Below are 15,429 nucleotides of genomic sequence, written 5' to 3' on the forward strand. Positions count from 1 at the left end.
ACATGAGAAAGAAGGGAAAAGTACTATAATTACATAACAAAAGCTGCAACATACCTTAAAGTACTCAACAGAAATAATTTGTTTTCTTTCCTCTGTGTGCATTTAGACTCCTGGTAAATATACAGTTGTGACTGATTATGACAAAGGAGTTTCTGAAGAATTTACAGTGAAAAGTGGAGATCTAGTTCAACTGATTCGTGAAGGGGAGGATGGACTTTGGTACGCAGATCTGTGTTTGGAAATTTTTATACGCAGAACTGTGTTTAGAAGGCAGATGTTTAGGGCAAAACTTTCAAAGGCATCAAATGAAGCAATCTGACTTCTAATATTTTTATCTATTTTTTTTAGGTTTGTAAAGAACCTGAGCAGTGGTAGAGAAGGTTGGATTCCAGCAAGCAACCTGCTGATGCTCATAGGCAACTCAAAATCAGCTCAATCTTTAAGCAGCTCTGGTAGGCTATTTATTTTAACTGAGATTATTGTCTCTTTGAAGATTCCTTTTATCAAAGAAAGTAATGAAAAACAACCACTATATAATATTTTCTTGTGGGGTTTTTTTCCTCCCTTTCCCAGAATCAGGCACTGCCTCCAGCACTTTGAGCACATCATCAAGTTGCAGTGATAGCTGCAATGTCAGTAGCACCAGCTTCTCTGACATTAAGGGCTAATGTGAAATGTTCATCCCACCTCCCTGGAAGGTAAATCTGGAGATTGTCATTTGCTGCAGAGTTCTGGACTTTGGACTTCATTGAAGAACCACAAGTTCTGTGTTGCCAGCTCTGAGTATTTTTAGTGGTGACTTCCACAGGTTCTCCCAGAAGATCCCAATGAAAAGTGCATGGAATGTGAAGTTGTAAATAAAAGTAAAATGATTTGAAATAGGATTTTGTAGAGGTTTCTGCTCTGAAGAGCTGCTAGCATAAAGTGCGTTTTCTCTTTGACACACAATCAGGTTTCTGTAGAACTTTTTGTAACAGCCAGAATCTGAATGTGAGCAGACAAAATGTGTTCAATGCTAAATGCTCATTGTAAACTAATAGCATAGCAATCACTGTACAGGATAGGTATGAGGAAAATAAATCTACGTTTACAATTTCTTCTCCCCAAGAAACCCTTTCTCCAAGGACATACCTCGGTCAATGCAGCGAATGGGACTCTTACGGCAATAAGGAAGGAAGTTTGGTCCACCCTTTCCTCTTGGGTTTTCAGGATATTCTCCTGCTCCCTAGAGGCAGGGATGCAGACATGACCAATTCACTGACCACAACAACATCAAAAGAAACTATTACTTTATCCTTTCCAACATTTTAGTGACTTGTGCAATGGAATAGCTTTTTCTGAGGTATTTTGGCCTCACAACCAAATTCTTTACCAAGATCACTGTGTTTACACAGCCTTGGCAATTTAGTAGTATCTTTTTCCTTATTCAGGTGGACAATGAAACACAAATGTTTTTATTCACTAAATTATTTTTTAATAAACAGTAATTGCATGGTTACTTTCAGCTCTCACAATTAATGTGCAGCTACAGCCAGAGGAAGGCATTGTAACTGCACTGGGGGTCAAGAGCCTTCCTTCAAACAAACCTATGAGGGCTGGAAATCCAATGCATTTTTAGTCCATAGTGTTCCAGATTAATTGAAAGAGAAGAAACCCCAATGACATAACTTTTCTACAAAAGGGGAGCACAGGAGGAAAAAAACCTTAGAGAAGAGTCAGATTTATGCTACAGATAAGTATTTTAAATTTTTTTAAAGGAAGGGTTATGCTAAACTTGTCAGTTTTCAGGGTATGATGTAAGCCAGTGTTGCAAGTTTTCTCTTTGTCAGATGTTCTTTGCACACCTTACAGTACAAAACTAAGTGCAGGTATAGAATACTGTATTCATTCCTTTCCATCTCTCAAATATTTTTGCTTATATGAAAACAGGTTTAACTGATTCATGCACCATATTATTTAAAAATAATGGGGACATAAAGAGCATAACTTTTCAGAAGCACTAAGCACAGCAGATTATGTCAATGGGAACTGTGTTAATCATCAGATTCTCTGATGGCTGAGCCCTGAATTCTATCTTTATGCCAGAATTTTATGTTTTAGAGGCTGCAGAGTAGAAAACTTAAATGACAAACACTCCTAAGAATGATGCAGAAGCAACCCTACCCCAGACGCAATCAAAATGCAGCTGACCATGGTCAGCACAAATTAAAGCATGTATATGCACACACACATATTTATGCACATATATATGTGCATGTATGTGCTTGTGTGTATAATACATGTACGTGTAGATATGTATATGTGTGTAGATATAATGTATCAATGTAAAAGATGTATTTATAGTCTTCATGCTGCTGAATGTGTCACTTTACAATTCATAAATACTTAGGTTTCTTGCAATACTTCAATATAAATGCTGATCAGGGTTTTACTTCAGGCATCTTTTTCAAAACAGAAATCCTCTGATCTTTTTTTTCTTATTCCATATAATACTGTGCTGACCAGGAATATTTAGTCTGATATTTAACAATGGAATAGCAACATGAGATTCATCTTATCTTCATCTATGTAAGTTATTTTGTAAATTATCTGTAACATAATTTACTTATATATTGCTGTCATTGCTTGGATGAGACTGTCATTTCATTTCTCACTGCAGCCTCATTTGTGTTATTTCAATGGTTTTTTCCACATCATTGCACTTTAATACAACCCATTTCACCATTTCCTTTTTTACTGCTGTTGTGAATTAGAAGTTCAAAGTCAGAGGTCTCTACTGTAATTAATTTGAATAAATTTCAGCGCTTCTTGCTGAATGCCTTTATATAGACATGCTCTGGGGTTTATTTTATTCACAATCTTGAAACCTTTTTGTGGGTATCATATTAAAACAGAGAGAGGTTCTAGGATTTGGAACAGAAAACCAGATCTGTGTATTCAAATCCTCAGCCTGCTCATTCTGGGACCATCTCAGCAAAACACCATTTCACCTTCGTGATCACATCTCACTTAGAATCACTTGCCTGGCACTAGGGAATTAAAGGCTGTCTGCAGGCTGAGGATAAAAAATGAAAGCCATTGCCAGGTAATTGGATTTATTCCCTTTTTCCCACTCACCCTTTTCTGAAAGAAAGCACATCACTGTTGGGTTTTCCCAAAGAAGGCTGTGTATCCATGGATCCTGTGGTATTAGCAGAGCAAGTTGGAGGTCTGCATCTGGCCACGGCTGGGTGAGAAACCAGACACCATGTTCACCCTTGCTGCATCTGAAGAGGAACTTACTTGTACATTCACTGATTGATGGCTTTAAGGACCATCATGCCATGGTAGGAGGTGAATTTAACACTGACTGGAGTGATTTGGGCTGAGCTGTTGGCCATGTGCATTACATGAACCAGTTACGGTGTTACTGAAACTTGACTGCTTTTTGTTTACTCTTGATCTTGTTATCATGACAGCTCCCTCTGTAATAGGCAGTCCTACTTTTCTGAGCAAAAGGAGGTCCAACCTTTTTGAGAGGACCCACATCATACTTGTTAGAGCAAAAGAATGAAAGAATTCCAGCCCAAATGTACCTTAGTAAAGAGTAAAAGTAAAGGGTTTTCTATATAAAAACCTAATAATGATTGGTTTCTTAGGTCACTGTCTCCAAGTTGGGGCACAGTGTTTCATAGATACAGAAGCAGTTTGCTAGTTGGAATATAAAACATTTTCTCCATCCTGCACAGATGTTGTCATTCAGCAAAAATGAGGAAGTTGGACCATCACTTAACTGTAAATGACTGGAACTCCCATTCCCTTTCTCAGTGATATGTTAGATGTTACTGTGAACTCCACTGTGAAGTTTGGAGTGTCCACACAAGTTTCCAGAATTAGAAACCTCCCTTGATGTATTTGGCCAGAACCAGATCTGCCTGGTATAATGAAGCAACCCAAATTCAGGGGTATTCAGGTAAATTCAGGTAAAAATAATAAAATCCCTTAATTAAGGATGCAGGAATAGAAGAGATAAATTCCGTTGTTCCATAAGACTTTGTGTAAACTGTGTTTAGAGATTGTATTACCAAAATAAGATATTTAGATACTGAAGTACCTTCTCTGGGCTTTCATTTGAAAGGAGAGAAATTTTTATTCACTCCCCATCCGTTGACAGGGCAGTGAGGTCCTCACCTACATTTAAAAGACTATGGATTTGCTAGTGGTGCTTTTGTAGCTGTGATGGCCTCAGGACAGTCAAGAAAAGGTTTGTACTAGAGTTAATATCTCTCATTACCAACTGAGATATGTGGCATTAAACAGACAAACTTTGGGGCACACTGCCTTTATTATCTTTTTCTTCCTTTGTTCTCTCTATTTTCAGATATCCTTCTCAAGCAGTGAAGGAAGAGAGAAAGAAATAGCCCACATCAAAATTTAAAAATACAATGTTAAGCACTTGTATTCAGATATTGTCACACAAAAAAATTGTCTTCCCATCTTCTCTTTCCTCTTTTTGAGAATAATTGCTATATGGGGATACAGAACTCTGTCAGGCAGATAATTTTCTCCTGGAAAGTGTTTCTATTTTGAGGTCTAAATCTCAAATAATTTGCTTTAAAGCTTATCAGCATAGAACTCATCTATTTATAGATTAGTCTAACAGAAATGAGAAATTATTAACTTGCTCAAAGTCTTTGCTTTTAGTCAGTCTGATAAATGATTGATGGCAAGCTGCTATTGCAAATTCAAGAAGCAGATTGTTCCTAAAGCTTTCTTACCTAGACACAGCTTTGTCAGTTTACTCAAATGATCTCTGATTGCCTCTTCAAAATGGAATTAATATTGATTTATTTTTTTAAGTTGTTCTGAGTATTGACGACAAAACTCATGTTGAAATGACCAGTGACTTGTTGGATCAGATCAAACTGCCCAGTTCCCAATAGCTTCCATACATACCTCCTCCTCAACCTAAAACATGAACTAAAAATAACAAAGTTGTAAGAGTGCTTCTTTTAAAAATGTCAGCAGGAAACAAAGCAAATATAAAGAAGGACACCTTCTGAGACAACATCATGTCTTCAGGCTCATGTTTCTACTTTAGATTTTACTCCATATTGTTAACATTTTTCATGTTTAATTTTTTAACTTTCTTATTTTTTTAAAATAAAAAACTTCGGCACATCAAAAAATATCCTAAATCGTATTTTCTAAAGAGCTGTCCCCAGACTGATTCTAGTAGCACCCATGAGCATTAGGGGTACATGTCTGCATTAATATATATTAATTTTCAATTGAACTGCAGTTCATTTTTCTTGGAATTGCTCAGAAAACATAAGCCAAAGCTGAAGCCCACACTGGAAAGGAGATTTATAGAGCAGAACTACAGGATTGATCTCATGAGCAAGACCACACAAGAAGGAAAAAAAGTAACACATAGGGATCTTCTGGGGAAGAAAAGCAAACTGTTTCCTCCTCTGGCTGGTGACATGGTTTAACCCCAAACAGGAGATGACCATCATGCAGCTGCTCACTCCCACCACCCAGTGGACTAGGGAGGAGAATCAGGAACAGAAAAGTAAAACTTGTGGGTTGAGGCAAGAACACTTTAATAAATGAAACGAAGTAAAATATAATAATAATAATGATAATAAACTAATTATACCCCTAGTAGTAAGAGGGAGAGAGATAAAAAACCCAAGAAAGGACAAGTGATGACTATACAATTGCTCAGCACCAGTGACCAGTGACCAGCCCAGCCCTGAGCAGCAATCATCCCCTTCCACTTAACTCTTCCAGTTTATATATTGGGCCTGACTTCTAAGAAGGGAATATCCCTTTGGCCAGTTTGGGTCATCTGTCCTGGCCATACTCACTCTGGTGCAGCTGCTTACTGGCAGAGCATGAAACTCAAAAATAAGTCCCTCAGGGTAAGCACTACTGAGCAACAGCAAAAACATCAGTGTGTTATCATTATTCTCATACTGAATCCAAAAAGCCCAGCATTGCATTGAAGAAGAAGATGAATTCTGTCCCAGCTGAAACCAGAACAGTACCCAACCCTTATTCCATACCACTTGTGTCATGCCAGGTCCCACACTTCCAAATACCCCATCACCTTTTCCATCTTTTGATAGATCTACACAGATACCATTCTCTTGGTCTATAGGCCATCCTTACAGAAGTCCACTGAATTCATTCAATCCATGACCCTGGTCCTCATCTTTCATAATAATTTTTCAGGGCAGGAAATACGGCACGTGGTGTTTGATTGTTGCATGCTGAAAACAGTTCTGATTCCATCATCACTGCACAACCATCAGTTGCATGGTGTGAAGAGGGGACCTTTCCTTCAAACATCCAATGCAGCACCAGTAACCAGGGTGTCAGGGGGAGATGTGCTTCAGTACCAGTCACCTCCAAAGCCACTTGAATGCCTTCATAAGCTGCCAGGAGCTCTTTATCAGTTACAGTACAGTAGCTTTCAATCCTCTGGAGTCAATGTGGCTCCAAAAGCATATGGATCAATCTTGAGTCTCTCCGGTACTTTCTGCCAGAGGCTCCAGGCAGGACTGTCTTCCCTTTCCGTGGTGTAAAGCACATTCTTTACATCTTGCCCTGTTCCAACTGGCTCAAGGGCCACATCAAGAACTACTATTTGCTTGACTTGTCCAAAGGCTTGTTGCTCAGGGCCCCAGTTGAAATTATTCTTCCCAGTCACTTGATAGAGAGGGCTGACAATCAGACTGCAGTTTGGAATGTGGATTTTCCAGAAACCTGGAGTGCCTAAGAAAGCTTGTATATCCTGTTAGTTGGTGGAGACATTGCTGTTATTTTATGATCACATCCATTGGGATGTGGCAACACCCATCTCACTGTTGTATTCCCTAAAGCTGAATCTCCTGTGCAGGTCCCTTGACCTTTACTTTGTTTTATGGCAAAACCGTCTTTCAGAATGATTTAGACTATTTTCTTCCCTTTATCCAAAACTTCTGCTGTATCACCCCACACGATGATATCACCAACATACTGCAGGTGTTTTGAAGCTTCACCCTGTTCTGGTGCCTGCTGGTCTGTCCATGGTGGATGGTGGGGCTGTGCTTCCACCCCTGGGGCAGTCAATTTCGGGTGTGCTGGACAACCCCCCGAGTGAAATCAGCTGGAGTGTGAGTAGCGCCAATGCTCGTTAACAGAATTGGTGTAACTTAGAGCCTGTTGCTGGAAATTGAATCCCTTTCCTCTTCCTTCGCGTAGCAGTGTTTGTCATGGGGTTTGGGGCTAGGTGTAATTATTAATAGTTCCCAGTAGATGGCTCCCCAAATACAAAGGGGACAGCGATGCTGAGAACACACACTGGGTTCGTTTCGCAGCCAGAGATTCTATCAGATCAAAAGCCGATACTAGGAAGTACAACACAACCCAGGCCCCGAAGGCGACAAGCACCAACACAGCAAACAAATGCTGCAAGTATTGCATAACACAACCCTGAGAACAAGCACAACCACTCTGGTGGCAAATAAATCAGCACTGTGACCAGTGACTATTAAACCAATGCAATGAAGGCTTATAACAAACTTGTTTTAATACTCTATGGTCAGATCAGACATCATCTCAACTTTCCAGGCCCTACATTGAGCACCAAGGGGACTGTCATGGTTTAATCCCAGACACCAACTAAGTACCAGGCAGCTGCTCCCTCAATGCCAACCTCCCTGGGAGATGAGGAGGAGAATCAGGAAAAACAGGTTGAAATAAGAACATCGTAATAATTGAAGCAAAGTAAAATATAATAATATTAATAATACTAATGTGATAGTATTAGTAGAATAAAAAGCAGAGACACAGAGAGAAAGAAAAAAACCAAGAGAAAAAGTGATGCACAATACAATTGCTCACCACCGACTGACCAATGCCCACCCGATTTCCAAGCAGTGATCTTCCCCTCCCAGCCAAGTACCCCCAGTTTATGTACTGAGCATGACATTCTATTTTATGGAAAATCCCTTTGGTCAGTTTGGGTCACTTGTCCTGGCCATGCTCTCTCACTGCTTTTTGTGTAGCTCCACACTGGCAGAGGGTGAGACACTGAAAAGACCCTGACAGGAGAAGCACTGTTCAGCAACAGCTGAAACATAGGTGTGTTATCATTATCCTCACACTGAATCCAAACCACAGCACTGTACAAGCTACTGAGAAGAAAATTAACTGTATACCAGCTGAAACCAAGGACATTTGGGGTCTAAGACTGTAAGGAAGGGGAGCTCTTCTTTAAAAACACAGCTCTTTAAGCAACAAAGTAGGAAACTACTTCAACCCAGCTGAAGTTAGTAAGAAACACCTTTGTGATGAGATCTGTCAGTATGAAATTCTTAAAGAGCTGTAATGTGGTCCTGGGAGTGCTGAATCCTCAGTGACCCTTCTCAGGTTTATCCTGATGGAGCCTAATTTCATTAATTTTCTTGGAAGAAGGATGGTCCCCATATGAACTGACTCTTGTTCCCAGCCCTTGGGCTTCTTCCTGGGCTCTAAAAATAACTGTTTGGCTGTATTCCCAAGAAATAAAAGCAAAACCTTTCCAGTTTAAGGGATGCCAGCAGAGGAAGGAAGGCAAAAGGAAAATACTGCATCAGACTCCTACAGGATCTGCACATTACAAAGAAGGCAGAGGTTGCAGAGCTGCTGCAATGCCACTGTGGAGTGGCAGCCACTCCACCCTCCCTGGCAGGGAGACACCCACCCAGCAAGGAAACAAAGGGAGTGGGGGGCATAGGTGCAGACTCAGGCTGGCCTTAGGCAGAGAAGGCAGAACTTCATTCTCTGATCTGTGTGACTCATGCAGCTAGATGGGGCTAGATCTTTTCCAAGAAGATGAGCTAAAAAGAAATTTTCAAGCTTAGGTTTGGTCTTGCTAATCTGAACACACACTTGCTATTTTCAACGCACTGCGACAGGCAAGTAAAGAAGGAGTAAGCGTTGTGTTGGCAGGCTGTGAGGTATGGAGAGGGTTCCCAAAAAGCAGCATAGGGCTGCTGTATCTTCTTTTGCCTGCCAGTAACTGGCCTCCTTCCTCTGTCTGGGACAGGACATGCCATCTGTTCCCAGCTGTCCCAGGAACTGGGCTGCTGGGAATTAGCCAGGCTGTGATCCAGAGGAGTGCCTGGATACCGCCTCTTGGGAAAGTGATTTCAAAGGAGAATATCCAGCTGTGTGTACTGCCCCTAGACAACAGGACTGCATGGAAACAACAGCCAGGAGCCTGACTTTCCTAAGCAATCACAATTTCTGCAAGGAGTTATGTTGAGCATTGGCAGCAAAGTAAAAATCCTGCTGTTGATTTCCTTTGCTGTAGCATTCAGGTGCAGGGCTCACCCTCCTTCCGTTCCATGCAGGAAAGGGAGAACAGCCAGGAAAACACTCCAGCCTTCAGGCAATGCTTCACTTCTCACAGACAAACATGCTCTTTACCTTGCTGCTATCTTAAGTAAATATTTCCCCAAGAATGTTGTCAGCTCTCCAGTCTGATGCCATTAATTGATTTCCATTAAATCAGGGGACTGCTTATGCTCTAGATAAAACACTGTCTGTAGAGTGTCCCCTCAAGCCCCTGTAGTTACTAATGAAGTACAACGTGGATCAGCTCCATGCCACTTCCAGCTGGTACAACCTGTGCAGGTCACATGGGTCTGGCAGCAAAGATGGAGAGAACCAGTGTAGGGTGTCTCTTGCTGGTTAATTAGTGTCTCCAAGCAAATTCAGGCAGAAGTGCAGAGTTTCAACTGGTGATAGAAAAATGGGAATAGACAGATGCCAGTGGTACAATCATACTCAAAAGCATTGAAAGGCTGTATCTTGATGCAAGATAAGTATCACAATACTGCTCCCTGCATGTGGTGCTATGTGGCCAAGTTAATGCCTGTCCTATGGATTCAGGGTCCCAGTGTTCGTGTTTCTCATGGAAAAGGTGTATTAAATGGAAAATGCAGGGCCGGGGGTAGTAGCCTGTGTAATCAGCATAGCCTTTGCACAGGTCAGGGGAGCACACTTCAAAACCAAGCTCCCTGCTTGTGTGAAAAGGGCACACTGCAGGATTTGCATGTGCCCCCCTCTGCTCAGCTCGCCGGGCTGTCATGGATCTTTTGCTGCTTCCATGACTCGCCAGCCCCTCCTCTGGCTCCAAGCATTTGAAGCTGAGCCCTTTGGCCAAACAGTCCTTGCTGAAATGTCAATACACTACCGAGACACTAGCTCACAGGGTTCATCATGATTTCCAGGCAGTGTGTGGCTTTGTTTCTCTGCTTTCTGCTACTGATTCATCATTCTCTGGATGCAGGTATGTTGTAGGATATGGCTGTAATTATCTTTACTGGCAATGGACCTCTTTCCTGTTACTGAGATGATTTCCACTTCAAGTTTTGAGCACTGTTGCATGTTTATCCTGTCTTCTGCTGTGCCTGTGTGTTTTTCTAAAGCTCTATTTATTCTCAGCAATGGCTCCATGAACTTGTTCTGCCAACTAAGGAAAAGCACCTCTAGACTGCTAAATTAATTTATTATCTTGCTGCACAGACAGCAGACAAACCACCAGCTGTCTACATGAAGAAAGGAACTAGGATTTACTGTTATTTCACATAGAACTGGGACATTTTTCAAAGCAAAGCATCAATAGCCTGTCATTCAGCTGATGAGTAACTAAAGAGGGGAGGATCCACCCTGTTTCAGCAGCAGTAGAAGGCAGAGAGGAGGTAGCTCTTCAGTTGCTCAGTATGTGTCCAAAAACCAGCTCCCATATTAGTAAAGCAGATCCAGTGCTCTCAGATTCACAGTTAGCCATTGACTGGGTCTTCTGTGTTGCAGTGACAAAAGGTGAAAAAATAGGTAGTGAAGTCAGAAGTGATCCAATACAAATAAGTGGATATGCCAAAATAAGAGTGGCTGGACATCTCCAGCCATGTGCTTATCCCCAGCCATGTGCTCAGGTCTGCTCTTCTATCAGAGTCTGTGCCCAAGCACTGATACATGTGCCATGTGTCTGCAGTATAAGGTTAATTAAAATCCTTTAAGGAAAGCCATATCAAATGCATAGAGCCTGACTGAAATCAAGGAAGACCCAGCTGACATTCCTATAATGACCAAATGTTTATGAAGCACCCAGGGATAAACTCAGTACATGCCACACAATACTTTATTTCTCTAAGTAACTTTGAAATACAGGGGGAAATTACCACTATTCTGCATGTGATTATGCAAATATCCTGAATTAGACACAAATGTTTATGCAGACACCTTGCATCACTTCAGGCTGGAATAAATCCTCTCAGCATCTGTGTTTGGATGTATATTGGTGGGGACACACATGAATCTGTCCTTCAGCATCTCTCAGGGCCCTTTCAGCAGGTAGAAGATAACTTCCGCTCTTTCAGAGAGAATGTCCTCGGGAAAGGCAGGAGATACGCATCAGCCTCAATCCCCAAATCTACCCACAAGCAGAGGTGAAATAGTTAAAGTGCTGAAATGTAAGCTGTTGGCATGAAGCTCCAGAAGCTCCCCTACTGACATATAGGAGGGAAAAAAAAGAAAAAAGAATAATTTCAAGACACTTTCTGTGTAGTGCATGGAGCAAAAGTACATGCCAGCACTCTGACTTCTTGTTCCTTATCCTGAATTACACTGGGAGAGCATGGCTGTGTGATGTGCTTACATCCTGAGGCTGAGGAGCAGGTCAGCATGGTGACAATGACATTAGTGTTTCCAGTGCACACTTCTGCCAGTTGCAAGTTGGTGCAGTTCTAAGAAATGAGCTCTACTGATGCCTGCTATCAGACCTATGTACCCAATGTCTTTCCAAAGCATGGGTAGAGACACACAAGAAGACCCTTTCACGGCTGTAGTCTGTGGTGATGGCAGGAGCTAGGAGCCTTCACAGGCTCCACTAGGAAATGCAATCAGCATTGTCCAGTCTTCCTATGTACCTCATCCACAGAAGAAAACCAAAGATAATATATTAAAGCAGTGGTTCTTAAATTGTGGTCTACTAGTGGTGGGATAAATCCCTTCTTCACGTCCAGTAAGTGGAGGGGTGTGAAATAACATGTGACTGTCAGTGAGGGCACGACTGTAGTCCACCTGTCACTGTGACTGACTGTATCAAGTACAGAAAAATCAGATTTTGCCACGTACACCAGTGCTAGATAAAGTGACACAGGCTTTGCAGCTGCTACAGCTGTAAGAAACTGCTGCACATGTTAAGATGCACATGACATGCAACAGTACCTTAGGAGTCACTGACATACAACATACACACACACACACCGCTGTTGTAACACGCCATCTTCTCCTAAGCTCCAGGATCTCCAAAATTCCTGTGTTGTCACTTTACCTGTGAGGCAGGCCAGAGGAAGGAGACTCTTTCACATTTGCCCATTTCTTTTCTAAAGTGTTTCAGAAAAATCTTGGGAAGTAGAAAAGCTGTCAGGGGGAATCGTCCCCCCCATCCTCTCTGTCTGGCAAGCACAGTTGTATGACAAACTGAACGTGCTGCTGTTTTTAGTCTTTCTAAAGCAGGAAGAGGCAAGCAACGTTTTGCAAAGGCAAAGACGAGCCAACAGCATCTTTGAAGAGATAAAGCTGGGGTCACTAGAGCGAGAATGCATAGAAGAAAAGTGTTCCCATGAGGAAGCAAGAGAGATTTACCATGATGTTGAAAGGACAGTAAGTAACACAGGGCTGGGTGAGCACTCATTGTCATAAGGACTCTCCCTACTCAAGGGTGTGCTTTGACACTTTAAGCCACCAGAGTTAAAAAAGCACTTTGTGTCCTGCTGTTTGCATTTTTCTTTTATATTTACAGGGGTGCACAGCAGCAGTGAACTGCAGGAGAGCACACTGCATGGGTAATCCCAGGCAGTACCCATCTAGGGGATGGTGGCAAAATGGATGGTCTCTAAGTCATCTCCCCAAACCCCCACTAATGTCTGCCCTGACAATACTTTAAATTATTGTATTGTGCAACATCTTTTTCAGTCAATCCCACCTCAACTATACAGAGCCTATTTACGGATGACCCATTCATGTGTGTTAAACAAGGCTCTTCTCTATTAGTATATGAAAATAATGTACGATCCAGAAAATAGAATATTTTATGGATATTAACTGTCACAGACTATAAAGGCAGAAGCAGCATCACTCTGACTGTTGGTAACCCATCCTGTGCAACAAGGGCTGTAAGACTTGAGTTGATTTTTCTTTAATTAAATCTCGCATCTTTTTCTTCCAGGAAGAGTTCTGGCGCTCCTATTCTGGTACGATCATGCAGGATGTTCTAACAGCTGTGGAACACTCCCACTGCTGCAGCTCTTTGTGTGAGCTGGACTGACACTGAATGTTTTGCAGACCCTAACCAGTGTGCCTCCAACCCCTGTCAGAATGGCGGGATTTGTGATGACCAGTTTCAGGATTATGTTTGCCGCTGTCCTGTCGAATACGAGGGCAAAAACTGTGAAAAAGGTCAGCTGTGACATAACAAAATAAAAATGCTATTATTAATTCAAATGCAAGGCATTGAGATAAAGAGTAGCAATCATTAGAATTCTGGATTTGGACTTGCTGATCCTCATTGGTCCCTTCCAACTTGGGATATTCTATGATTCTGTGATTCTGTATCATTCTAGCTGTGACAGCTACTGTTCATACTGCTTTTGGTGTTGCATGATGCATCTAACCAGATAGCAGTCAGGCACTGCAAGGCAGCAAGGTACTTTTTGTGGAAAAAAAATTAAAACTGCCTTTTGTGTACCATCTGAGAGGAAAGGAGGAATTATTTCTTACTCAAGTGCTGAAGTTACTTTGATTTAGAAGCTCGATGCAGTATGTGAGAACTGCACAGCATATGCGTGGTACAAAGCCCAAAGGGAAGGATCCAGTGTTTTATGAATACATATCTTTCCACTGATTTCAGAGGACACTGCACATTGAGTGTTACATCCTCAAAACACTCAGAGTCTGGACAAGGGCTAGGCACTCATCAAGTCTAGGAGAGCAGTCTCAACAGTCATCCCAGAGCATCCTCCTACTAAATGGCAAAATACAAAGAATTATAATTTATCAGTCATATATTACGATGGTTACCACACTATTACAATATCTCCATTCTTGAGACAGCTCAGGTACTGTATAAATGCTGACTGATTTAATTTTAGGTATATATTTCTTAAGCAAAGCCTATTCTTCCCTAATCCCTGGAGATTCAGGCCTGCCTAGCTTTTGATGGAAGGCACTTTTGATGAAGTTGCTCTGCATAAATCACAGAAATCTTTTTTTCCTGCCTTGCTTTCCTGACAACATTCCAACTGCAAGTTATCAATGTTAAGCACAAAAATCCAGGTCTTGAAACCTAAATGCTCTTTCTCTGACTTCAGCTGTGGATGACAAACTGAAGTGCATTTTAGACAACGGTGGCTGCACACAGTACTGTACTGACAGGCACTCCAAAAGACGACTGTGCTTCTGTGATGATGATTACACTTTAGCGAGTGATGGCGTGTCCTGCATCTCTCAAGGTAAGACACTACCAACCTCATGCCAAGTCTAAGCCAGCTCTGGAAGAAAAGTTTTCAATGTGTACGTGTCAGGAGGTGCAATGCATAACCCTCAGATACCAGCTCCTCACCTCTTCTCCGTGGGCAGAGTCCCAAATTGTACATTTGGCTTCTGGTGCAAGTTAGCCACCCCAGAAGAGCAGTTGTCAGCATGCCCACCAAGCAGAGATCCTTCTGGACTTCTTCCTGGCCCCAGAGGTTCACTCCTCTGGAATGTGGGAAATTGGACCATCCCACCTGCTCAGAGCTAGGAGGAAGCTGAACCCATCTCTTCCTTTGGGAGCACACTCACCACTAGTCAAGTAGAAAAGAACTGAGCAGTGGAGACAAACTCCTCACCAGGTGATCTAAATAAGGCAGGGCAGCAGGTGGTCAGGGATTTGGGGTCAGGTTGAGTGGTTTCTAGTGAGTGGAGGGGCTCTGGGGCTCACAAGTCCTTTCTTTGTATTAGTTTACACCCACAGTAGAAAAATATTTTGGGAGCAGAATTGTTTTAGTGTTGTCTCTCCAATCTGAAATTGTGACTAGATTTTATTACTATATTTATTTCAGTACAGGAGTCAAGACAGGAAGAGGTCTATTAAAACCAAAGAAAAACAGTTACATTATTTTCTTTCTTTCTTTTCTTTTTCTTTTCTTTCTTTTTCTTTTTTTCTTTTTCTTTTTTCTTTTTCTTTTTTCTTTTTCTTTTTTCTTTTTCTTTTTTTCTTTTTCTTTTGTTCTTTTTCTTTTTCTTTTTTTTTCTTTTTCTTTCTTTTTCTTTTTCTTTTCCTTTTCCTTTTCCCTTTTCTTTTTCCTTTTTCTTTTTCTTTTTTCTTTCTTTCTTTCTTTCTTTCTTTCTTTCTTTCTTTCTTTCTTT

General features: G+C 41.4%; 2 protein-coding genes across 19 annotated transcripts in view; both read left to right on the forward strand.

Moving 5' to 3' along the window:
• Positions 1–2,824, forward strand: part of MCF2L (MCF.2 cell line derived transforming sequence like) — a 157,121-nt gene extending 154,297 nt beyond the window's left edge. For 17 of the 18 annotated variants that reach the window (XM_042038886.1, XM_042038877.1, XM_042038913.1 and 14 more), the window contains 3 exons: positions 107–219; positions 349–452; positions 574–2,824. In XM_042038886.1, coding sequence (XP_041894820.1) covers positions 107–219; positions 349–452; positions 574–668 — 312 coding nt within the window. In that variant the 3' untranslated portion in view covers positions 669–2,824. The remainder of the gene's footprint in view (positions 1–106; positions 220–348; positions 453–573) is intronic. The other variant, XR_006017851.1, reaches the window with a different exon arrangement.
• Positions 2,825–10,146: 7,322 nt separating this feature from the next.
• F7 (coagulation factor VII) overlaps positions 10,147–15,429 on the forward strand; it is an 8,820-nt gene continuing 3,537 nt past the window's right edge. Inside the window, exons 1-5 of the mRNA XM_042039094.1 lie at positions 10,147–10,306; positions 12,524–12,684; positions 13,250–13,274; positions 13,366–13,479; positions 14,391–14,531. Coding sequence (XP_041895028.1) covers positions 10,237–10,306; positions 12,524–12,684; positions 13,250–13,274; positions 13,366–13,479; positions 14,391–14,531 — 511 coding nt within the window. The 5' untranslated portion in view covers positions 10,147–10,236. The remainder of the gene's footprint in view (positions 10,307–12,523; positions 12,685–13,249; positions 13,275–13,365; positions 13,480–14,390; positions 14,532–15,429) is intronic.

The sequence above is a fragment of the Corvus kubaryi genome, unplaced genomic scaffold, assembly GCF_017639235.1.
Source record: "Corvus kubaryi isolate FWS band 111438036 unplaced genomic scaffold, C.kubaryi_AGA036_p1.0 133, whole genome shotgun sequence".
NCBI lineage: Eukaryota > Metazoa > Chordata > Aves > Passeriformes > Corvidae > Corvus > Corvus kubaryi.